Genomic DNA, 26,189 nt, shown 5'->3' with positions numbered 1-26,189 from the left:
TTTTAAATATATACCTCCCAGTAAATAAGGAGGAGCCTTGCAATCAATCCCTTTTAGTGTGTTATATGTTTCACCTGACAACTAAGCCCTCTATTGATTAACCATTACTTTGTTAGATAATCTCGTGTCATTGAAGCCACTGTAAAAATTAAACTCTTTAAAATGTTTTACCCTAGCAGCAGTGCGAAAATTGAAAACTTGTTCAGAATTACAGCCAGCTTCCACAAAGAGGGTAGTTTTCAACAAACTGGTTTATGTTTGCATGCTTTATATGCAATATAAAAACATATTAAAGCACTCCAACGCAAAGCTATCTGCCTGTGGCGTTGAACCAGGGTACCATTTCAGACTGCTTTTCCTTGGCAAAGAAGCCTCTTATCTTGATGAAAGGTGAGGAGAAACTTGAACAGTTTTGGTGCAAATTAGATAAGATTCGTAAAAGGGTCAAGCTTTAAAGGTGAGCTTGAGAAATTTGCTTTTCTGAGGCTTGGTTCTGATTTTCTTGGTTTTCTTCCAGGTTAGTTAATGTTCCCATCAGCGTCAGAATGAACGAAAGGCGGTACTCTGATGTTGCAGTGTAGCATGAGACACCATCACGTTTCACCTAAAACGTAGGGCTCTGCATTATTCCTTGATGATATGACATTCATTCTACTTTCAGTTAGGTCTATTCACTAGTAACTCCTAGCGTACGAGCATAAATATAACAATACCAGATGAAATCAAATCTCCATGTCCAGCAGTAATCTTGTGTCTCCCAATAGCCAGTAACTGCTGCCTACAGGGGAACGTTAGAAGGGGGCAGCCGTATCGTTACTACCTTCACAATATATTCTCCCAGCTTCTCATGACTTCACTTCAGGAGCCAGATGCAGCTTCTTTGCAACGTTATTGATACGTTTCCATTGAGACCTATTAAGTAGTGACATTACCTCTTTTTTCCCCTGGACTTTAAGGGAGAAGTAGGCTTTCGTTTGCGTTTTTGCTTGAAACCTTTTTAAACGTATTGTAGGACATGCACATGAATCTTCTTTACCCTTTTTATTCATCCCACAAGGCTGATAATGCATTCTTCTGTCAGAATGTGAAAATAAGAACAACTTTGTAACTTTGCAAACATAGTAATGGACGTTGAACTGAAGATCACTGTATGTTTTATTCTCAAATCTCCATCCTGATGGGTTGAATCCATTATACATACTCCTTTTAATTTTCTTTTTTTCCCCGCTACTTTTATTGAGAAACAAAGAGCTGCTGAAGGACTAAATGGTCGTCAGGTAATTTGGCACTTACATACGTCTTTATGTAATAAAGTTACTGTGTAAAAGTTGATTCTCACAGTAAAAGCATGTTCTTGTCTCCTTTCTGTGGCTGAAAAGGTTGGGAAGGAGGGATTTAAGTACCGTTGGCATGTTGTGAAAGGTCAGGGAGGTATTGAGAGCATGGGAGTGCCCAGGTCAGTCGGACCCAGCGTCCACTCCTCCGGTGCCGACTCCAGCTGCACTGTCAGTGGAAGATGCTGTTGAATGAGAGCAAATGAGTCTGGCCGCTGTCTGTGCTCCCTTCCCCTCCTGCCGCTGCGGCATCTACTGCTGCTGCACTAGGGATGTCCAGGGGATATCTCTGCGGAGTACTCTGTGGACCTGCTGTCCATGAGTTGGTTTAATCCCTTTTTCCACTTGCTGATGTTGTTTCTCGCCACGGTGGCCCGGGACAGCAAGCTCCAGAAGTTCACTGCCTGCTGTGTGAAGAAGTGTTTCATTTTATCTGCTTTAAATTTATACTATGCTAGTTCCATCAAGTGTCACTAGTCCTGGTATTGTGGGATTTGATGAACAAGTTAGGCTGGCAGTTCCGTTGGTGCTGTTCACACTTAGATGTTCGGTGTGGATGAAAATAATAAAAATTAAGCAATACATTGGAATAATTACTTGTATCTACGTTCTGCCATAGACACAACTTTTGAATAGTGGCATAGTGAGCTTCCTTCCTTCTCAGAAAGTTGTAGGGCTTTTAGATTTAGCATTTAGTATTTCACATTGTGTGTTTGGATTGTCTGTTCTTTCCCATTTGTAAACGTGAGAGAAAGCCTGTTGTAAGCCTGGCTTTTAAAAAGCTGGCTTGCTACCAAGGTTTGTGCATACCTGTCTTGGGAGGGAAAAGACTGACAAGATCTGAGTTCGGTTCATGGTTCAGTTCATGGAGCCACAGGCTTCCCTGTTGCTTTCAGTAAATGTTTTTGTGGCTGAGCTTTTCATCTGCAAAGTGGAGTTAGTAGCTTTCTTCAAGTCAGGGCTCCTCGTAAAATTTACAGTATGTAGCAGAGAAGTGGTGCAGAAATACTGCTACTGGAATTTTAAGAACTAAATTGCAAATGAAAGAAGTAACAGATTTATGATAAATGGGTTAAATTACACAAATGTAAATAATGACCAAAGAATCTTGTAAACTCTTAATGTTTTTTCACCTTCAGAGTCTGGTTGAATTTAACACGATGCTTATAAAATGAGGTTTGCATGATATTGTCTGAACGTCAGTGCAAAGCAGATGGTGTCAACTTTCTGTCCACCAGTTGGGCCACTGCACCTAAGCCACGATATATAATAGTTTATGCCATTCTGATCTTTCTTCTGAGGAGAAAGTGCTGTACATACCAGAGTGATGGTTTTATGATGTTGGCAAATATTTGCAAGAGGCTAAGTCGAGTCCATCAGACTTCTGTTTGCTTGTGGCCTAATCCCAGTTTGAATCTGAAACCTCCCTTGCTGAAAGATGCTCCCTGTTCATCTGCACGGCACTTTGAAAGGATTCGTGTGTTTGAATTTTTCAGTTTCTCCTTCTGGATCCAGAGTCAGAAATTGCTAGCTGGCTGCTAGTCGCAGCAGATATCGATGTTATAACTTGTAAGAAGATCTGCTGGAGCCAGGATATTCTGCGTTCCTGTCTGTCACTGGTTGTTTTCTGGTTAGAGAGCTCACTGAGAAATAAAACATGAACCGCTAAAGCAATGGAGAAGATAGGGCTTCTGTGCTCCTTTTTGTTTCTGTTTCATGATGGAGTTTAAAGGGGGTCTGTAAAGAAGTGAGGTGGAAAGGACTGTGATTTCCTGAGTTCCCACAAGAGTGTCTGTGCTCTGCTGGACCAGTACAGATCCCCCTGAGCCAGTATACTGGCTTCCCATGGTGGGCGGTAGAGAGTGTTTAATGAGGATCACAAGAACTTTGGTGAATAATGTTATAAACTCATTGTGAACACGCAGCTCCCACCCGTTGGTGCTTACCGTCCTCCTGAGCTGGAAACTGTTAGGAACACTGGGTTTGTGGATGTATCTCCCATCGCTCAGCGTAACCCCCTTTTAATCTCTTTGCATTCTTGCAATGCGTTCCTCTGCTGGTTTGCGTGTTGCTGCTGCCTGCATCTTGCGCAGAGTCAGGCCGGTGGCAGAGGGGCAGAAAGGGGCGATCGTTTGTTTGGGGCTTTGCGCTGAGGGAATCTGGCTCTGATGCCGTAGCTTTGGAGGAGAGGCAGAGGTTTAGGAGCCCTCAGCATGCCAGTGTTGCCCGCAGGTTTTGTAACCTATGGCAGGTTTGGGGTTGAATTAGTTTCAAACCAAACAAATAGAAATCCGTAGCAAGCCCCGGAAGAAGGATCTTCAGAGATTGCCAGCAAATATTACAGGGAGAAAACTGACAGGCAGTTCACTACAAATCTTTGTGCGTCCTCCCCTTAAGGCAATCTTAAAAATATCATGAATGTTAGTATGTTTTACTTAGTGCTCTTGGAAATGTCTTTGTAGCAAGTTTAATTTCATTCTCTTTCAACATGCTTCTTGTGTTTTCCCCACGTAACTATTTGAGGTAGCAACATCTTCTCTGTGGTCCACTTAACTACTCTTGCAACATAGCACGTTTGTGCTTGCTTTTGGGCTGCCACTTTTGCTTGGGAGCAGTTTTCTGTAAATGGCAACAGGCGCTGGGGTTTTAATCCAATACTGGAGCTCTTAGGCGCTACTGTACTCTCCCCCCTACTAGAAAATGTGAGCTTAATCAAGTAGTAATTAAAAAGGTGTTGAAAGTTGGGGGGTGGTGGATCCATTAGAAACTCCTGAGTTCTTCAGGCATCTTAGTTTAAATAGCCAAATCAACCAAAGTATAATTTTAAGCACACTTCCTAAGTTCTGTTCATATGCTGTCCTTAAAAAAGGGAGAGACTATGAGTAATGTGCTCTGCAAAGACTCCAAGTCTGCAGCCTCAGCTGAGTGTCCCCTGGGCAGGACAGTGTATGAGTTAAAGAAAAAAAAACATTCTACTTTAAAAGAAATAGCTTTCCAAAATTGGGAAGATTAAATACCAGTGAGATGTGGTCTGCATTTGCTCCCTTCTGATTATAACCTTTGTACTGTCCCCATGTATTTTTACCTGATAAAGACAGGCGATGTTTATTAACATTTGACATACGCTTTGATAACTAGCATCTAGAAATCACCTTGTTTTAGTTGTTCAGTTATGCAGCATTTTGTGAAAGACCGAACGACTGCGATCAGGTATTTTTTTCCTTTTTCAAAGGAAAAGAGGAGAAAAATCTTTTTTTTTCTTTGTATCTCAGAACTATAAAATTGTACATAGCTTCTCAGAGGACATGCATGCCCTCAACATAGGCTTTTGCTGTAAACTAGTTTATTTTGGTTTGAAACGTTTACACCTTAGGAAAAAGGAAATGTAGTAGAGTTGTTGTGGGTTCCTGTGCCAAAAACGCGGTGCCTGAAAGAAAATCGTGTTCTTCTATTCATAATGATTTTAATCTTTCTGCAGACCTACAACAGCTGTGCCAGACTGTGCTTAAACCAGGAAACAGTATGTCTAGGAAGCACTGCTATGAAGACTGAAAATTGTGTGGCCAAAGTAAGTAAGAGAATGGCTTTGGTTTTGAGGGTTTTTTAGCAGATTGTTCATTGTTAATCAAAGAAAAGTTCTTGTTAAAAATTGCAGTTAGAAAAAAATATTTAAACAGAAAGCAAGTATTTTGGATAGGCTTTTCTGTCCTTCAGTGTAGAGTTTTCAGACTTGCTGGTTTTCTCTGTTGGAAATGATTACTTGAGTCCTGAGCTATCTAGTATTGAAGGGTTCATTCTGCTATACAAGTAATCGGCTTTTCCAGTGGGATGACCTATGCCTGCCATGTAATCAGCTGTGGCAACTTCAAGTGATGAATGTCCAGATACATGCTAAAAATACTGCCTGGGAGCTCTTTGTATCATGGTTCCCTTTCTTAGCTACCAGAGGGGAGATGCAAAAAGAAAGACCTTTCAATTAAAATACAGTCAATGCTGTATTTAAGGGAAAGGGAGGAGGGAGATATGGCAGTCAGGATGGTAAGAAAACCATCAGAGAAAAGTCATTCCTTGAGAATTGTAGTAGATGTGATTGGAAAAGATGAGGTGCCATTAGCACTCTTTTCTTGAAAGTTGGCATAACTAGAGTAAAATAACATACATGTAGGGCTGTTTGTGAACAGAAAACATTTGAACCATGATGCAATATGTTAGAAAGGCTGTGCGAAGGATGCGTTTAGCCTTGTGTAAGCTTCATATTTCCACTGAAAGGAAGTTTAGAATGGACATGGCAGGACAGATCAGTGCACGCAGCCATCTGTTACCGAAACCAGCTGGCATTTTGTTACTCCTCTGTCACCACAAACCTGACCACTCAAAAGCCTGTTTTCTCTTTCGGTTATTTATTCCTTGATCTTCTTGAAGTCCTTTTCTTTTGTACTTTGAATGGTTGTTAAAGGTGCCTTGTCCCTTCAGGGCCCACTTTTGTATTGACCTTTAAGATAATTTCCCGGCTAAATCTTTGCTGGGATTTTGCTGGCAAAATTTGGATGTCCCATTACTTTTGTTTCCTGTCAGGGAATTGGCCATCATAAAAGTTTGTCGTTGTGCTTGCAGGTGGCTTAGTGCTCGTAAACTGTGCTTGACGTGCCAGGTTACCTTCCAGTGGAGAAGTGCCTCAGAGAGAAGCTACCAATCTTGGTACAAAGTGCTAATATTTAATACCAACACCTCCATTCTTAGCTTAAGATGACTGGTATCGCACACTGCTTCCTAAGGTGCTTTATGATACAAAGTAGGTGAAACTCCTTGAGCAAGGCACCGGAGCAGCTCTGACTGAATTGTATCAGCGTACAGCATCATTCTGATGCCATGAAGCAGCTCGCAGCAAGCTAGCTAGAGTAAACCCGTTCAACCCCCTCTGCTTTGTAGCATCTTGTTTGACCCGATCGTCTTACTAAGGAGCAAGGATGTGCAAGAACTACACCTAATTTACGTGACGCCTCTTTTAACTGAAATGACATACCTTTAACATCCTAATGCCCCAAATAATAAATTCTCCTAAAACTCTGTTTCAGTGGGATCATGGTAAGAGGTGTGGGTAGGGCTCAAAGCAGGAACAGCAAGACTTGTTTCATGTTATTGAGGATGAATTTAAACCATCAGCCTGGAGATGAAAAAGCATGTGTTTTCAAGTATTGTGTCCCTATATGCTGTAGGACAATATATATATATGTATATATGCTGTAGGACAATCTGCCGTCACATATATATGAAAAAACATGTATACATGCATATATATATACACACACACATACATATATAATATATATATGAAAAAACATAAGGACTTTTCTGGGGAAATATTTCCCCTAGTACTAGCTTGCCCGGATATTGTACTCCTTTCCTTTGCCTTCCCAGCTGCAAACCAGAATGAAATAGGTTCTAAGAAAGCTTGTCTTTCAAATTCCAGAAGTGTTGAAGCATTTATAAATCCAGTTAGCTAAATGCAGATGGCTCAGTGATGGCTTAGGCAAATGGCACAACTGTTAAATGTTCCCTAGGTGAAGGGCTTAAATGGGATTTAAGGAGTTCAGAGGCCTTCTCCTAGCCTTATGCACATGGCGAGTTTTATCCTCCATGATTGATGTGTCTTACAGCCTTGGACTTTAAAATGTTTTGTCGAGAGGGTGAATACTGGGAAGTATAACTGTGTGTTTCTTTATCTTACAGCACTTTTGGAAAAGGGGTTTCAATTTTTTTTTTTTTTTTAACTGGCGTTGAAAGACAAAAAGGATTACTTTGGAAATCATGATTTACCTTTTCTGATTCTGCAGTGCAGTATCAGCCCTGACTGGGAGCCACAGTCAGCATTATCACATGCTTGTCAGAAGTGTCAGTCAAGGGACGATGTTTTTTCCAAAAACAGAATTTCTGATTCTGCACCTACTTGCAAAAAAGAAAACTGTGCTGTGTTAAGACTGTATTAATGCCATTGGCTGACCATGTGCTTGATGTTCCTAAAGTTTGTTCAAAGAATGACATGCGGTTTCCCTTGAGGCCACACACATCAATATTGGGATATCTTTTTTCAGACTGAAGCACTGTCCATCCATCAAGCTCTCTTGTGAAGGAATGCTTCTGTACAGGACAGTCAGGTGTAACTTACCAACCTAACAACTGGCATTCTTTCTAAAATGGAGGGAAAAGAAGTTCGTAATAAACATATATGCGTTTTCAAGTACGGAGAGTAGCACAGGGCTGCTGTCTTTTTGACCACTCAAGGAAGTCTGTGTTTGTTAGGAAACCTCGTCTGCCCAGTCTTCTATACCACGTTATGCTGACTGTGCAGCCAGGTGCTCAGTGGCTTTTGCAAACCTATGGATTATCTAGTTTTATTCAGTAATTCTAAAATAAAACTAGAATATCCCGTTCTGATGCAACTTTGTATTTTGTTTTTAGCTGTTCTTTTCTGGTATTTGTCCTCTGAAACTCCTTTGATGGGACTTGGACATATTTGGGTAGAAGCAATTACGGAGCACTAGAAATTGTTTCAAGTGTGCTCTTGTTTTGACTGAAGAGGTGGGAACTTGAATTAAAAATTACATATTGTGATACACAGATGTCACCTGTGTGATCTGTAACATTGGTTCTCTTCCATCCTCAGGAGTTTTTCCATTAATCTTTTGGCATCTTTTGGCCATTGCATTTGAGTGATCAACAGGTCTGATATATATATTTGACCTAATGTCGTTAAAAAGGAAATGCAACCTCTAATTGTGTTTTTATATATGTGTACACACACACACGTAAAATCCTCCTGCTTATCTCTGTAGGAACCAAAAAATGTCTGTGAGAGGATTTCTTTTTATGATACTACTGGTGTGCAACCACAAGTGGACAGCTTTCTCAGGAATTGGTGCTAGGTGCTTAAATAAGGTAGAAATGTAGCATGAACCTGAGCTCCAAAGACAGGGTGTTTGGTTTTAATGAGGCTTATTGAAATCCGGCCAAATGAGCATCTGTTCCTATTGTTTGTTCCATATTTTGTAAGCCAGTATCTTCAGGCCAGATAATGGTGTTGGTGTGTGCTTCATCCTCAATTAGAGAGGGACACAGTTAAAAATCCCCTGGCATCTGGTATGTCACTAGGATTCTTGTGATGCTCCTGGGTGTGCAAACAAGTTTCTCTTCTGTTCTGCATCCAGAACCACTTACTTTCTGTGGTGACCTTCACACTTTCTATTTGCTGTGCAGTGGGGGATGCTCTGATGTGCCTCCAGTCTCCTTGGCTGAGTCTTTGCTTGGATGGATTATATATATTCCTGTTTTCAGACAGAGGTCTTACCTTTGCCATCGTTTCGTAATGCGAGCTGTATTAGGTTTGAGTTTTGCTGTTCGCTTGGAGTCTGTTAGATTTTGCACTTCCCTGGATCACGGAGATATCCTTCTGATTCAAAGCGCTCTTTTCTTTCCCAGCAAGAGACTGGTGTGCAGCTGACCTCACGGAGTTCTACAGTGAATACCCATTTCCCCTATTCATTAGATAGGTCTTTACTGTTTATTAACTCCTGCAGTCAGTTCCAGTTTGCCTGTATCTGCTGTATAAAGAAGTGTTCTCTGTTTCATTTTGCACATTGAATTCTTTCCTGCGTGTGCCAGAGAGAGGCACCCTGTGGCATGCCTGCCAGAGACAGCACAAAGACACCTTCTAAATGGCATACAGCATCCCCAGGTTTCTCCTTAGCTCTGAACTCAGCAGCAGCTGGGAGAGGTTCTCTGCCTCTATCTTTATCTGAGATAAGTGAAATTGGAGGAAGAAAAATACAGTCAAGCACACCACCCTTGACAAATGAGACTTCTGTTTCAGGCCACTCCTTGCTACGCACATGTGATAACTCGTCCTGCTTTTTAAGGTCCAGGCCAACCAAGAGACTTCTCAGGGTCTTTTAAGCATGTTATGTCTTCTAGGGAATCTTTGATTGCTATTCATCATACTTTTAAATGTGCATGCTGCAGTGGTTCCAGTACTGAACTGGGAATCTAGAAAGGGTTCATACCCTTTATTTTTAGGAGTGTGATTTTATTCTCTGTGGTCATGATGGCTTTTCTTGGTCCGCTTCAAAAAGGGAACTGAGTAATATTCTCCTTGCAGAAATGTTGTGAAATTTAACTGTATGATGCTTTTTTGGCCCTTGGATGAAAAGTCCTGCTTAAGCACGTAGGGATGTTCTGTCTGCTCGGCAAGCTGTTTGTTGTGTACAGGGGGACAGAGCTATGTTCTGCTCAATTCTGGAAACACGGAACAGGGCTTGGCACTTCAAGTGTGCTATGTGAAATTTTCTTTCAAAGATGCATAGCATTATTTAGCTCTAGCTACGCATTTTACATTCAAGGATGATTCAGCTAAAGCAAGGAGTGGTGGAAGTAGCTGGTAATTGAAATCTACCTTCCTTTGTCAGTTCTTTCTGCATCGCTACTTCCGAATTTTTAGAATAAAAATAGCCTGCACAATAATAACATCGAGCTCAGAATTTTTACATGAATTCAAAGGAGAAACCACGAGTACTCTTTAATAAACAAACATTTCGGGTTCCAGGCTGGATGTTCCAGTTGGCAGTAGGACAAATGGATCTGAAGAGTGTCCCTCTTGTACTCTCAACTCCCTTTATGTCACAGATTGATGGCTCCTCTTTCCTGAAAGTGTCCCTGCGTTTACTTTGCATGAACAACACAACCAACTCGGAGTTCTCCTGTGATACACCACTGTGTCGGTATATCTTCAGATAATGCATAGTTTTCCAGTGCTTTTGAAGCCTTTCCAGTCCTTGAGATTGAAATTAGAGCAATTTAATCATGAACAAATATTACTTGACTAGCTGCATTCAGTTTCTTGGTACTCCCTCCACTGTTTTAATGAGAAAGTATGTTCCTCCATACCTTAATTTTTAGTATTAAGCTTCTGTGTAATGATGCAGAGGGGCTGTCAGCGGACACGCTTCCAGCTTCCAACCCCTTGGTTGCAGTGTCCCTGTTTGTGGCTTGGATATACCTTTCTCTGGGACGACAGTTTTTGGGGCTGTTGCAAACTGGATGAACGCTGCCTCAGCCACTGGCTAATAGAGATTTAAGCATGTCGTTTTACGCTTCTGTTGTAGGTATTCTCTCTGTAAAAAGAGGGTTGTGTGAATGGTGGGTGTTGCAGGGACATTGCTAGGATTACTTAATGTTCAAAAGGTGCTTTGAAACTGTGAATTCTCAGTATTTAGACAGCACAAGTAGAAAACAGCATTGGAGATTTATCTGAAAGCGTTAACCTACTGATGATCTTCCTTTCTTAGTAATACGTCTACTTTTATCTTAATTGTGAGTTTCTCATTTTTTATGTTTTTTTTTTAGGTCAAGACAATCTTTATGCTTTAGCTTCCCCTTGGTCTAATAACCTCTGTGCAAATGACTGAGAAAGAAATGTGATATTCCTGCTCCCCCCACCCCACCCCACCATACACATTCTCCAGATTTTGATAGACTTGTTTTATTTATTTCCAAAATTATATCCGCAGGAAACAAGCTGTTTAAATTCAGATTATGCTGAAGCAAAATGGTACTGGTATGAGAAGCAACGTGCTGTTTTATGAGCGCAGAGTCCCTTTTCTCATAACTGATTGATAGTAAATATTTTCCTGAAGAATTATTGCCAACCATGAACAGTGCAACTGTTTCACTTTTTTTTTCCGTGCTACTTGCTGTACCAGCCATTGTCTGTAATTAAGATCTACAATTCACAATGCAGACGTTTGCACTTCCTCTGGGTCTGAGCTATTTATAAGGCATTTCAGCTGTTCAGAGTTTCTTTTGAGTGTTAAACTACATGCAAACAGGCTTCTTTAGTCTTCAGTTAGGCAAACACTGTGGAGTGGTTGTCATTTCTCCTCTTACCACCCAAAATGACTTTGCATGTCAATGAAACCACGAATTAAAAAAGAATTACACTTGTGGTGTATTTTTTTTTTTAATGCAAAAGAGACTTTGAAGAAATAGTAATATCATAGTTAACTCATAAATTGCTTTATAGCTGAGGGTCTCTAAGTGTATTCTGGAGATCAGTTCTCGAAGCTCTGCAGTAAGGATGGTCAGTCAGGTGATACGCAAAATCTCGATATGAAGAATCATTTCCAAAGTTCGGTCAACTTGATGGAGATGTTTCTACTTTTTGGAGCCCTGGGTTTGGAATCTCAAGAAAGCAAATTGCGTTACCTGTGAAGTTGAGTTCAGTAAATACTGAACACAGATCTTAGAAACTCCTTCTCAGGTGTGACTGGTTATAAGGAAAAATTTTTTCGTGGTAACGGAACCTGGAACAGGTTGCTCGCAGAGGCTGTACAGCCTCCGTCCTTGGAGGTTTTCAAGACCAGGGTAGATGAAGCCCTGAGCTACCTGGTCTGACCTCATAATGCACCCTGCTTTGAGCAGGAGGTTGGGCTGGAGGACTTCTGAGGTGCCTTCTAAACTGAATCATCCTGGGATCCTCTCGGTATACAGGCAGTGAAGATGTAATAGAAATCTTTTAAAATTTAGAACTTGACCTAGCATCCTTAATCAAAATTTCCCCGCACCTGTATTGTGTGTAATGTCACATGCTGTGGTTCCACCCCAAGTGTTTGCTGGTTTGGTGATTGATGCTCTGCATAAAGAATTACACCCTTGAGGTCTTCATTCAAGTCCTGTCACGTTAAGCTTGTAAGGAGTGTTCACCAGGATAAGAGTTATGAAACAAACTGGACATGCGCCTATAAAGTACTTTGGGATCTTTTGTGCTGGAAACGTGAAACAGTTTGAAATCCAGATCGTTGGTGGCTTTAGTGGTAAATGGTGGCAAACATGAAGAGAAACATCGCTTCTTAAGTAGTCACCTGCAGTGGCAGCACCCTCAGATGGTAGAGAATACAAATACCATTAACATGACATGAACTAGATATGTTTTCAGTATTTTTCAAATGCAAGAATTGAAAAAGTCGTTTGAAAAATACACGCAATTCTTGCACTAAAGCTTGTGGTGTGAAATGCTGGAATGATCATTTCTTAGGGTAGCCCACTGCAGCGCCGCCATTGGCATGGCCGAGCATCGCGTGTCAGAAGGCAGGGTGAGTTCTGAGTTTAGCCTAGCAAGAGAGCTCCTAAAAATGAGCCTGTTTTTGTAGACCGATGGGGGTTACCGTGGGGTAGGCTGCACCGTCTTTGCTGTTCGGAGCGGACAGGGGAGGGGAGCTAGCGTGGAGCGAGTTCATCGTCAGGCGCGTACTGCAGCGTTGCCCACTGATGCATGCCGGATCACCCGCACGCAGAGATCACATGGCTCCTCCAAAAGTCAAACGATCAATTCGCCTCGTTTTGGCTCTGTACTTAATGCACAAACAGTGCGATCTGCAGGGCTGTAATTGCATTGTTAGGGCCAAGGAACAAGCCTGTGCCTTTTCAGCAGACAGCTGGCAGGGAAAGAGGCATGTTGTTAGGAAAGAGAGAGGCAAGGCAAATAAAATTACTGCTAACGCTCAGAGATCGGCAGGAGTCCTACTTGCCTAATCTTACCGGTGGGAGCAAGCGGCTGTTGTAATCCAATTATAGCAGCATAAGCAATTTGTTAGACACTCCGCATAATGTAACAATTTCCCAATAAACTCTGACTTGTAATAACGTCGGCAAGAGCCCACATAAATCTGCCCGAATGGTGGGGGCTGGAGTGTTCGGCTGGGGGCTTGTAATTTGTGCCATCAGCACGTTTTGTGGAGTGTGGTGTGGTGCAGTCTTTCAGTGCAGGAATTTTAAGGAGAAAAGCATGGCACGCCCCTCCAAGAGAAAACCATTAGCAAGGGTCAAAAGAGATACCAAACAAAGCTGGGAGGTGGCTTTTCTAGGAGGGAGGAAAAATCAACCCCGAAACGCAAGGCTCTAGCTGATGAGGATTTAAAAATATTAAAAAGCAGTAATGAAAATTGTAGTGTTTTCAATTACAGCAGGGGGAGGAGGGGGAACTAGAATTACATCTGTTTTGGAGGGGGAGGGAGGAGAATACCCTTCCTTATATTTAAGCCGTTTAAATATTAAAAAAGAAGCTCAAGTATTGAAAGGGATGCTCTGGGCTTACAAGACAGAGAAGCCACGGATCCTGTCCCAAGCAATTCGTAATCTACAAAGGGAAAAATTAAACCTTTTCTGGTATCCAGTTACTCTCCCGTTGTCTTTCTTGCAGCTCCTAGCTGGCTTCATGCATATTGGCACAGCATCTTGATGATGTGTCTGAGAGATAAAACGTAGGTCTAGAACCATTCACTTTGAGCGTACCCCAGTGAATTTAACTTTTTTGGCACAATGATGAATGTCCCCTCTGGTTCATGCAGATCTACACAAAGAACTAATCTAATTTAGATATTATTTAAAAGTAAAATCAGTCTGCTGTACTCTGCCTGTCACTCTTAGAGCACATTGCGAGTTACGGCATCGTAGACACCAGTTTAAGGTTTATGTTTAGTAAGATTTAAGATATCATATTTCTGTTAATCCCTCTATTTAGCATTTCCCTTTGCTAAGATGCAGATAGGCAGCAGGCAAAATAATGTCAGTCCCTTTATATACAGCATAGAGACTGTCAGAGGTCCGGGATTTTCCATGTAGTTCTTACCGCTGCTGCGGTGTAAAAATGCCTGACTTCATACCGGTAACAATACTTTATTCATTTCTTAGCTATGGGATCCTGTGAGGCTTCAGCGTGGAGTGACATTTCTGCTCTGACTCATTCCCAAGTTGTGGCAGCACAACGCCTTTTTGTAGGAGGAAAATAGTTCCCAGCCATACAAAACAGTTTCCCGTGTCGTTTGGAGCTCCTGCTCCCAGTCCCTGTGTTTTGATGCTGGGCTACGCAGGCTCCTTTGCTTAGCAAAAAAAAAACCGAAAAACAAACCCCCAAAACTAAATTGTTGACCTTGTACATACAGCTCACACAATTACGCCTGTACTGTGTTTGCTTCTACGGTAGTACCATATTTTGTGCGATTTTGGGGTGTATTTACATATTCACCTGCCATATTAGTACTGAGATGATTTTTATTTAAACTGTGAAATAGTAGCTGAGATGTGCAGGCAGGCTGCCGTATGGATAATGCTGCATATTTTGCCCTTCTTTATGTGGAAGTCAAGCCCCCATTGTTCTTAATCTTCGTTGTCTGCCAGCATATCAAGATAACAGGCTGAGATGGCGAGTGTTTCCAAAAGTATCCTAATAATATTTTCTTTCAACATAAATATGCCTAAAAAAGTGTGTTTAAAGAGGGCAGGTATTATCTTAGTTTACCGAAGCTGCATCAATAAACTGCAGTGCTTCTAATAAAGCCACTCAGTGTCTGGGTTTAACTAATGGCTGATTTTCACGGCTTTGACAGTGAGCTGTGTGCGTTATTTTCTCCTGATATTGTAAAAATAATGAGAGCAAATTAGAACAATCAGTTTACCCAGATAGCTGCTGATTGGAGGTGATGGGCAATATGGCAGCGGGTAATCCATCTTCGGGCTCCTGTCACATTAACTTCAGCAGTGTGGAAAAGATCAGGCGGAGCGAGCGGGAATCCTGCCCAATCAGAAAGCCGAAATTAATGAGAAGAGCATTGTTCTGTGATCAACCTTTTAATTAGCAAGAGTGGAGATGGAGGGAGTGATGAAGCTGGCAGCACAGCTGCACAATGCTGGGCATGTTTTCGGTGAGGGGGAGGAAAAACATGGGTTTTAAATTACCCCTTCTGTGCTCCCTGTACACCGGCAGTGTGTCTTCATTCTAAACCCCTTAAAAGATCTTAATAAACAGCCGCATCCAGGTTAATATTGCAAACGTGGCTGTTACTAATGAGTAGTTTCGAAGTAGGTCCTTTCGGGGGTCATTTAGGAAAATGTTGATCACTGTTTACAAAAAAAAAGAGAGAGAGGCAGGGTTTGGTGTTGGATTTAAAGTTTCACTGCATCAAGGAAAGAAGAGGAGGGAGACAGATAAAATTAGAGTAAGGGACTGCCTGTTTTATTACTCCCCTCCTTATTTAGTATATGTTTGAAATAAGATTCCTCGGCATATATTTGAAATGAGACTCCAGTTAAAAATACTATGCGTGCCATGTGGCTTTCAGCAGCAAAAAAAGAGGAGAGATCAAATACTGCGTTGATTTCCTAATGCTCCTTTTTGTTGGTTTTTTTTTGTCGATGGGTTTTTTGGTACCAATATTTTTCAGTTTATTCACTTACCAACAAGAAATTATAATTTGAAGGATTTGGCTGCTATAATTGCTAAGAAGATTGACTTGATCTTTTTTTTTTTTTTTTCCTAGTGGTTTGATAAAATCACAATTTTCTCAAGTACATTCTAAAAATAGACACTGGAATTAATGACTGTCGGATCTGAATACCAGTCTTAGGAAAACTGGTATTTTTGTAAAGGGAAAAAAATAATGTGGGGAAAAGAGTGACATTAGGGGGCGATTTTGGGGAAGGAAAATAAGAAATATTACAAAATAGTATTAATGTTTGCGGTGCAGGGGAATGCAGCTACTTCTGATTAACATTGTTCCTGTTCTTCCTTCCTTGCTCTCTGCATTGTGTTTTTCAGGCATTTCTTTTCTCCTTCCCCATAATTCCCAAAGAAGTTGTAACGGTTGAAGAGTGAGGCTCCGTCATTCTGCGCACGGTGTCCGTGCTGCTTTTCTTTCATTTTTCTAATCAAGATGCAGGCTCTCCTCACTTCTAGGTATCCCACTTTCTGATACTGAAAAGCAAGTAAAATCTTACCAGTTTGCAAGAAAAGCCAAAAATCAGCGCCCTGCACCCAGCAAACTGTACGGGCTGTTTGTGTGGCTCTGCTGTAAGCTCGCACCCGCCCGTCAACTTTGCATTGCTTACTTTTAGGTAGGTAGCAGTAAACAGATGTGCTAGAAAGGAAAGCTTGTGTGGGTGATGTTGGTTTCTTTGGTTTTTAGTTCTGGGCAGATTTCACCATCTTTGCTTACTGTAGTATTTTGAACTTTCTTACTTTGTAACAGTGATGTAACCTCTTCCCTCCCCCTCCTTTAAAAGTGAGGGGGCTTTGTATGAATTTGGTGATACTGATGCAGTTCTTACAGCTTGAAAGCCATTGCATCTGTGCAAAAAAGTTAACCTGGTAAATCACAGACCTTTTGTACTATTGAAACCAGTTGTATTTCTAATATAATAATGAGTGGGGCTTGCAGTTCTGCCTGTAAAGGTTGTCTAGTATTTTCCTTTTTAAGAAACGGTTTCAATTTTTTATAATTTTGCTACTATTTAACCCTTTGAAGTAAAATTTTATTTTGTCTTCAGTCTGATTCCTCTCCACTCCCTGCAGCCTGAGGCAGAAATAAAGTTTGGTGTGTGGGATGAACAGTATTCACTTAACGAACAGCTGTTCAATATTTTATTTTATTCTATTCCTGTTGTTTGTTCTGTGCCCCGGGCTGTATTTATTGCATGCCTTTCAAGCCCTGGTCAGAATATGGAAATACAGACTTCCTCCTGGGGGTTTCCCCTGTAGTTTGAGTGCTTCACAAACCTTAATTAATCCTTCCAGTGTTTCTTGGGGCAAGGGCTGGACTCGCAGCATCCCTTCTTTGCGGAGAAGTTCAAAAGTTACTTTTACAACTGAAATCTAGGGAGGAAATAGTTTATTTATATTAAGCAACGAAGCCTCGCAGGAGGAATATGAGATTAGGAATTATGGCTCCAGATTTTGAGACATCTTTTGTCTTTGTGGTATTCTGCTTTTCCGTCTCAGTTCTTCCATCTGTAAAAGGGGATAATGCTGCTTAACGTTTCCTTATTAGCCATTTGGGGATCTGGAAACATGATACCAGTTGAAGCATGTTTTGTACCTAAGCGTTGTTTTTGTTTGTATACACCTAATGTTGATTTGGGCTCTGTTCCTCTGGCACCTTCTCTCTCCCCAGGTCTGTCTGCATTTTTAAAAGGCTGTGTTAGACATGCATCTTGGGAGAGATGCACTTGCCAATGGTTGCAGTCAAATCTGATCCTTATGGGAGGCAAGGGGAAAGTCTAAGAAAAAGTGGACACTTTCTAAGCCAAACATTCTTCTTGTTGCTGCATAAAACACCAAAAGCTCTCAAAGCCTTTTGTTCTCCTTTAATAAAACAAAGCCCAGTAAATTATTCCACAGCTGCTTAAATCAGTTTGTCAGTTCCCAAAGAGATTCCCTTGTGGGCTGAAACCAAATGGTAAATTCTTGCCCAAAAGTAATCTTACTGCAAGAAAATAACAGGAAAGAGGCGATGTGTTGCAGAATTCACCTTAAGTATGGAGCCGCTACCGTGACTCTGTAATGGGATGCCCCAGCATGGGGTATAATATCATAAATAGTGTAAATATGCCACGTGTGAATTAATAAGCAGCCTAAGGATTGTTAATGTTTACATACGTGTTAAAATGAACATACAGCTAATCTTAATTCTTTTTTAACCTAATAAAATAATTTTGTTCTAGCTCCTGGTTGAGTTTTGCAGATGGATGATTTTATCAGTGCTAGAAGTTCTTGACAGTTTTTTGGATCATGTTTTCTGTTAATTTAATTTAAAATGTTTCACATACTTTTCACATTCAATTGTCTGTATTTTGCATTTTCTTCGTGCAGTTTTCCTGCCTCTCTCTTCCCACCCCCACGCACGGCTCTCCCTCTTCTGTCCCCTTCAGTTTGAGAGCTGCTTTGAGACTGGGGACATTTGCTCCCCAGCAAGATGGGGGAAAAGTCGTTCTCTGGGGTGTTTTTCTTCACCTTTTTTCTCTGATCTCTCTGAAGGTTTTCTCTACCATCTTTCAGGATCAGAGCTGTGTGTAGAGTGTTACTACTTAGTGTCTTCTCCTTGAGGCTCAGTCAGCTTAGGGAACATTAACGTAAGTCTGCAACACCCTGCGAAGTAGCCACGTAGTACCTCAGGAGAAAAGGGGTGTCTTAGCCTGGCTCAGACCAAAACCTGAGAAGAACCAGGAGTAAAAGCTGTCCTCTAGCTCTGCTGACAGTCTAGTCTTCTGCTTTAACTGAAAGTTCATCTTTCCTTTCACGGAGGGATGTGCTCACTTAATGGACTCCCACCGATTTTCATCACAACTTCAATAACCATCACCTCTTCATCAAACTCTCTCTAAAATACTCCTTCTATGAATGTAACTTTCTCAACATCAGGACTGACATAAAAGGGAACCCCATAGAGCAGTATACCTACTTCTGTAAAGCTAGCCATGACCTGAGGCCACCACAAAGGCTTTGATGTACAGCCAGGTTCTCAGACAATGTTGCGTGTGCTCTGAGGAGGATACGGCTGTATTGGCTTCTGTGATTTAAAGAGATCCTCACCCAGCCAGGACTCCTCTGTAGAGAGAATCATAGAATTATAGAATCGTTAAGGTTGGAAAAGACCTTTAAGATCATCAAGTCCAACTGTTAACCTATCACTGCCAAGTCCACCACTAAACCATGTCCCTAAGCACCACATCTACCTGTCTTTTAAATACCTCCAGGGATGGGGACTCGACCACTTCCCTGGGCAGCCTGTTCCAATGCCTGACTACCCTTTCGGTGAAGAAGTTTTTCCTAATATCTAAGCTAAACCTCCGCTGGCACAGCTTGAGGTCGTTTCCTCTTGTCCTATCGCTTGTTACTTGGGAAAAGAGACCAACCCCCACCTCGCTACAACCTCCTTTCAGGTAGTTTTAGAGAGCGATAAGGTCTCCCCTCAGCCTCCTCTTCTCCAAACTAAACAACCCCATTTCCCTCAGCCGTTTCTTGTAAGACTTGTTCTCTAGACCCTTCACCAACTTCGTTGCCCTGAGAGAGGTGGCTGTCATCTTTGGGTAAGCTACCCAGAATCCCTGTACAAACTGCTGCAGGGCAAGTTGTATGGACAAGCCAGCCTAGTTTGGATCTAGTAAAGAACATCATGGAGTAATTAGAGCCTATAGAGGAAGACATTTTCCCAGAACCCTTCCCCCTCTCTCACCTTGCCCTGTAGCTTTCAAAGAGCCCCCACAACCTCACTAAACACATTGCTAGAAACAAACACTCAGGCAACCAAGCACATGCCAGACTGTGTTTAAGTAATGAAAGTTCCCAAAGTGTTTCCTCTGTAATGGCCCCAAGCAGAATGCTACACTCCATGGATCCTATACCTGTGCACCTCCTAGAATATATATGCTTTGTCCAGCACACCAAAAGCCTTCCCGAATACTGTTGGTGAAGCCAAAACCAAGCCTGTTTGTATTATGTGTTAGAATTTTCCTACCTCTAGGTAAACTCTCTCTATTTTACTTATTCCAATTATCCATGTCTGTCTTTGCTCTCTGAGAGCTAGCAAACTATCTACTAGCTGTTGACAGAACACCAGCAACATTTTCTTTAAAATTTCTCTCTCTTTACAAAAAAAAAAAAAAACAACGCAAAAAAACCAAAGGCAGATTAAACAATTTTCAGACTCAATTTAACTTAGAAGATTTTTGTGTGTTTGAAAAAGTAGTAGCAAGTCTTATATATCTAAAGGTTTTGTATGTTTTTTCCAGCTGTATAATCAATATTACTATTCCCTAGAAATCCTTCCTCGCTTAAAATTTACAGTAGTATCTTTTTGTAGGTGAAACACTTTAAAGTTTGGAAGATTCAAAGTTTTTATTTGATTTTTTCACTGTCCCCTTTGTGATACATGGTAACTTTGTTTCTCAAGTACTGCAACGTGGTATCTGATCTATAAAATGTAAGTACATTAAACTTTTTGTGAATAATATAAGAACACAAGGAGAACATCTATTTATAGACAAATAATTTTGTAAGTTTACCTATCAAAGTTTTAATGGCTAAACAGTTATTTATAAACTATTACAGAATGTAATTTGTTTTTAGAGAGATTATAAAACCTTAGCTGTACTAATGAAATCAATACATATATTAAAGTACTAGTCCCTAAAATATATCTTGTAGTTCCCATGAAGGTGGGGTCAGAGAAATCTGAATTTATAGGTTGCATAGATAAGTTATCAGTTGGGAAATGGGAGCAGCGCTGTTGAGTCTGCAGTCTCATCTCCTACAATAGTGTTTAATAGAATAAAACAGTTCTCATTGGAGAACTTGATGTCTTACCCTCGGTTTACTTCCAAACGTGTAACTGTCTTTACCTTCATTTCTGACCATTTGTCACAACTGTAACTTCTTTGGATCAAGTGCTGACACTTAGATTCCCTTCTAATATGAAAGACCAGATCAACAGGTTTCAAATCCTGTCCTCAGGTGGAGACACATTTACCTTCAGAGTTTCCTGGTACGGAACTAAAGAACTCTTCATCTTACGTGGGGCCTCAAGTGGCTCAACATAAATAGTCTGTCGGGAGGTCAGACACTTGCCTCACATTTTGTTTCTTGAAGTAGATCACCATCGACTGGCAGGACAAATTTTGATCCTGCTGGTCGTAAGAATTGATTTGGAGTCATACCAGGCTCCAGATGGTACCTGTCTTGAGTTTTTGCTCGTCATGGTCCCAAGAATGGCAGATATCCATTGCAACCTATACCCCGATGACTGGTCAGTTAAAGGTAAAAGCTAGCAGAAGGCAGCAACAATGTTGAAATCAGCCATGTATCTTTTCTTCTAATTATGGAGACAATAGTCCCTGGAGACAATAGAGTTCATAGTCACAACAGCTGACTGCCCAGCAGGTCACAGCCCAATCTTCCCAGTCAGTGGTAAGTGACTTGAAGGTAACTGATCCAGCAAAAGTGCCTCCATATCAGGGACTCCAAGGTCACGTGCATTACTGACATCCGGATCTTATCTTCATCTAACATCCAAACGTCACGTGAACGAACAGCTTAAAGGTTTGCCCCAGATCCTATGAGAGTTTACCTGGAGGCAATGAAGGCATGAAAAGAGAGATTCTCTGTTTCCATGTAATACATTTGTTATAAATGCATCAGAGACCATGAGGGGTATCCTGTTGAACCAACTACAGACACAGTGAATATAGCCTCAGGGCAGTCTGAAGTTACCTATGAGTCTCCTGGAGCTGAGACAGACGGATAAAACCATACCAGAATAAATAGTATTCTTGTGTGTCACGTGCAACTCAGCGGTTCAGCACCTAGTGGAAAGGTTGTACATTTCATAAAGCCCAGGTATGCAAAATCTCATTGGGCACATGCCAGACTGAAAATTGACAGCTCTTTTTCTGGGTGAAGCAGTTGCCCATCATCCGTGATAGAGGAACGAAGCCCTACCTTTGTATACTTAACAGACTGGCGCCCATGGTCCCATCAATGTTCTCTACTCATTGAAAGTCAGTTTGCTCAGTTAACAAGTTTGTATCTGTGCCCTCTCAGATAGACTCTGAGCTATAAGGTGATGAATGTCCTCTTGCAGAAGAGGACATTGCCCGGTTTGTGTCATTCTGCCTTCTGGGACCTCGCAGGTCACTGATTCCAGCCTCTTGCTCTTGCCGATACTACTTTCCCTCTTTAGTGAACTTAATGAGTTTCATCTTACAACCAGTTAAAGGTTGGTCTGAGGTCTTTTTTCCATTCTGTTTCCATCAGAAGATGATTCCAGAACCCAATTGTTCTAATGCCTGGAAATCCTCTCCCAAGTTTCCAAGCTAGCTTATTTATGGAGAGATTGTACCACTGGTTCTTTGGCTTGTTTCTTCCTTTTGTTTTAATAGTTCCTCTACCCTTTTTGGTGTTTATTGCCATATGTTTTTAGAGAGCAGTCATATCCTCTTTGTTTTATTAGGATAAATTGAATGGTCCTTGGGGAGTGGTTTAATTTAAGAAATGAGGGAAGAGAAACGGTGAAGATGTTAGCATATTTGTTGCTGAGGAGTTTGTTTTCTAGGAGGAATTTATTTATGTTTACTTTTCTGATCACTCTCTCTTACACAGAAATTGTCAAATTATTGCCCTAAACTGTACTGCAGCTATTAACAGTCTTATGTACATGTAAAGATCTCATTCTGGCTGATGCGAAGCTTATGGTTTAACTGTCACATTAAGGCAGTGACACAACCTGCATTTCTTCTGAAAGGAGACGAAGCTTGGGCAAATGACTGCATGCTCCTCCTTGTTATTGTCAGGTATCCCGGCCCCTTTGTTTTCTTGGAGCCTCGTTCTGCCCTTTGCAGTACTCAGCGAATACTACTGCTTGGCTGGATTCAGTCTCACCAGTAGTCACTGCCACTAATTGGCAGATTTTAAAATTTAGAGTTTTCTCAGAGGGAACCTAGAATGGGGAATAACTCATGTTGTGCAGTAAAAGAAACTGTTCCATATCTTCCTTCATGTATATTTAACACAATCTGTAATTTACAAAAATAGATTTGAATTAGTCTGCCTGTGGAAGCTCATACCCAAGATAACTTCAACAAGGCAGGCAGCCCCTTGTTGCATGTGACTGACGGCTTAGTTGAGGCTGCAGCTTGGAGACAGACAGCAGTATTCACTGTATAAATTGCTGAACCTTATTGTTGAGGAAAATTAAAACTGAGTAACCTTGTAGTAGTTGCTCTCACAGACCTGAAGATACTATTGCCACAATTACTTATTTTACTGTAGTAGTGAATCTTGACAGGCAAGTAGTCCCTACCTGCTCAGCTTATAGAGTAGTTTGAAATTAGGGAATGAAACGGGTGCTGTATGTAGCCAGGCTGTTTGGGTCCTATGTCCAACAGGCAAACTTGCCTTCATGATGGCCTGAATTTGTGAAATATGATAGGTCTGTCCTAATTGTGGGCACAGGTTCAGATTTAACTGTCTTCTCATACCCATAAAGTCTAAGATCCTCCTGTTGCTTCTCAACACAAAATGAAACCCTTGTAACAGTGACCACAAACTGAGAATTTAGTTAAAATACGTGATGATTAAAATATTTCAGCATTGTTTTTTCTGACCCCACTTCTGTCAATTTAAGCTATAGCTTTTGTGCTTAGACTAACATTCATTTAGAAGAAAATAAAAGTGAAAAATACTTAAGTTAGCAACTATACCACAAAAAAAATTAGATTGTTAATTAAGTAATACTTGTAATTTCTCAGCAAAGAAAGCCCTCTTTCGGACAAGTAAACCTTCCTTATGAGTCTTTGATTGTAGGTAATAAAAATGTTGCTTAATTAATGCCTATTTTGTGCATGTGTTGTTTTCTTTCAAGTCAGTGGATTTTACGAAATTGTGTGAACTATAGAGTTGAATCAGGTTGTTCTCCTGCCATGTTAAGTTAGATCTGTTAGCCCTGTTCTGGATCATAATTTGTAATCCTGGACAGTTCTGAGGTAGGTTTTAATGGCAGTATTTTGAGATTTGATTTGGAAGATCGCAGATGATTAGGCATTGCAGTCAATTAATTTGTTGTTTGAGACCTGAGTTATGAAACTGGTTCAGGTCATAAGTGAAGATAAGTTTGGAATTTAATAATTTTTGGAGAGAATCAGCTGCAGTTCTTATGCATCATAAAAAAATCAACAAGTTTTGAAAAATTTTAAATAGTTGGAGGAATGGAATGGAAAGTCAAGATTGGATGGCCAGACAGGTCCCTTGAATACTGCATGCTCTCAACTTGCGAAGCCAGAGAGCAGGCCTATCTGCAGTACTCTTTAAGAACCTGGTATTTGGTTGCTACAAAGAATGAATGATGCAATAGCAAAGGCTTGTGAAGCCCAGAGTTGGAAAGCCTTTAGAAAAATAATTCTCTATACAGCATCTTTTAAAAAGAATTTCAGATTTTGCTTATGATCAATGAAATACATCAACATCAGACAACTATAACTTGGCTTCAGTCAAAATCTAAATTGCTTTTCTCTCCAAAAGCCCGGGAAGTGCAGATGAGCTTTGACTACGAGGTTAGAAACACAGAGTCACTCAGATTGAAAGATACCTCAGGAGGTCCAGCCTTCTGCTCAGAGCAGGGTAAATGTTGAATTCATTAGTCCCAGTTAACCTCCACTGCTAGGTACCTGCAGTTTTACCCAAGTTTTATATACACAGAATGTCTACCTTACAATTCCAAGTCTCCCACTGCACCCAGACATGAAGCCAAAACTTGGGGTATGTAACGTATTTGCGTGAGGAGGGCTACATTTGGCGCTAGCTGCCGCCTCCCTTTATCTCCTAAGACAGCATCAAGGACCTCATTAAGTTACGCAGTCTGGAAGTAACAAAGGCACAAATCCAACGGCTGCAAACTGCTTCCTAAATGAGGATGGGAGATAGATTCTTCTAATATACAGAAGTGATCAGAGATCTCGAAAGTTTCAGTACTTGGGCACGCGTGTGTGGGGAAGTGCTGCTGATGCCATGTCTTACTGCAGTTCGGTCAGCACAAGCTCTCTCTTACCTGTCTCCGATTCGCATCCAAGCCACAACTCTTCGGAGATATGGTGGAGAACAGGCGGACTGCAGTGTCAGCCCAGAGAGGCAGGCGGCTGAGGGCTGCCAGCATCACTCACAGATCTGCAACTGCAGAGGTCTTGCTTTCACTTCAGATGTCCTTTCACTCCCGCTGGACAGGTCAGGTGTCGGCCTGTAATCCTCTCCTGCCACATGCAAGAGGTGTGGGGAGAGACAAGTCATTGCCAGCGCTTTTCTCCAAGTCCTCTTAAGGGGATAAAAGGAACGGCCTTGATGCCATTTGTACGGCGGGGGGGAAGGTCTGTGTGTCAGGACTGTGTACGGAGCTCGAGCCCAGAATGGCAAGGACAGCTGTCGGCTGGGACCGAGGGACACCGGCGGGTGACGCCGGGAAGTTTTTGTCAGGTGCTTCTGTCATCTACTCGGGTCTAGTTACTTCTAGTCTTTCTTACTGGACTTGTCAGAGACGTAAAAACGTAGCTGTGGATAGCCTAACACATCCTATTGTATTTCCTCATCTCCGTCACATACTAATATTAAAATTGCAAACTTCTAAACCCAAGCGATGTCCAGAAGTCCCCTGGCGGTTACATATTGAAATTGCGGTGATGAGTAAAGGAACTTAACTAAGCACACCCTCCCTAGGGCGCTTGCCTTCAGGGGCATGCGAGTTGTTTGCACATTTGTATTGATTTTAGGAGGGGTATCTGGATGTGGTGTCTCAGTTTGAGAAAAATCGAGGTGAAATTTTTCCTTAACATGCTCGACTTTTGATTCTGTTTTGGAAGGCTGCTGAAACGATTAATACAGCTGCATTTTTTCTGATTGGTGAAGTTGAGGCCATGTCTTTTCTAACGAGTCTGTTTTTGTTTAGTTTGTAAGTGACAAAGTTGTTTGCTGGCGCTTGAGGGGAAGTTTGCAGTCGTGGAGAGCGTGGTGTGGTGTCACCTGGTGACGTTGCCCTTACCGAGCACCTCCCGTGCAGAGGCTTCTGAAGACGTTCCCAGCATTAAGCTGTGCTTTGCTTCTGTGTGAAGTGTGTTAGGATACATCTATTTAACCGATAGACTCGTGAAATGGAGTGACTTGCCTGTGGCAGTGTGAGAAGGCAGTGGGAGAATTAAGAGTAAAACTCGAAAAGGCTTGGCTCCCATTTTCCTTTCTTATTTTTACATTGTACTGCCAGCTTTCAGTTTATCAAGAATTAATAAGTAATAACCTATGATTAAAAAGGGCTGACACTCTTTCTGTCATGAGATGTTTCTCTGTCTTCAGCATTGTGCAGAATTCAGCAGGGTTACACCTTTTGAGTTTTACTTAAGCGGTGTTACTCAATATTTAATGCTGAAATAGAAACATGTAATTCACGACTGCAGGCGACCTGTCAGCTGCATTGGGATGTTTGTCAGCTGCAAGGGAGGGTG

The 26,189-nt window shown here is 41.4% G+C and overlaps 1 protein-coding gene across 14 annotated transcripts in view; it reads left to right on the top strand.

Moving 5' to 3' along the window:
* BTRC (beta-transducin repeat containing E3 ubiquitin protein ligase) overlaps positions 1-26,189 on the top strand; it is a 123,715-nt gene that overhangs the window by 56,881 nt on the left and 40,645 nt on the right. For 11 of the 14 annotated variants that reach the window (XR_015706438.1, XR_015706437.1, XR_015706439.1 and 8 more), the window contains one exon: positions 4,813-4,902. The exons of the other annotated variants lie outside the window; for them this stretch is intronic. Coding sequence is in view for 8 of the 11 variants with exons in the window: in XM_087765339.1 (XP_087621465.1) it covers positions 4,813-4,902 (90 nt within the window). In the remaining 3 variants the exon portion in view is untranslated. The remainder of the gene's footprint in view (positions 1-4,812; positions 4,903-26,189) is intronic. 14 annotated transcript variants of the gene reach the window in all.

The sequence above is a fragment of the Nipponia nippon genome, unplaced genomic scaffold, assembly GCF_047370975.1.
Source record: "Nipponia nippon isolate SJK-2023a ecotype South Korea unplaced genomic scaffold, ASM4737097v1 scaffold_3, whole genome shotgun sequence".
Classification (NCBI taxonomy): domain Eukaryota; kingdom Metazoa; phylum Chordata; class Aves; order Pelecaniformes; family Threskiornithidae; genus Nipponia; species Nipponia nippon.
This window is presented reverse-complemented; position numbering and strand designations above follow the sequence as displayed.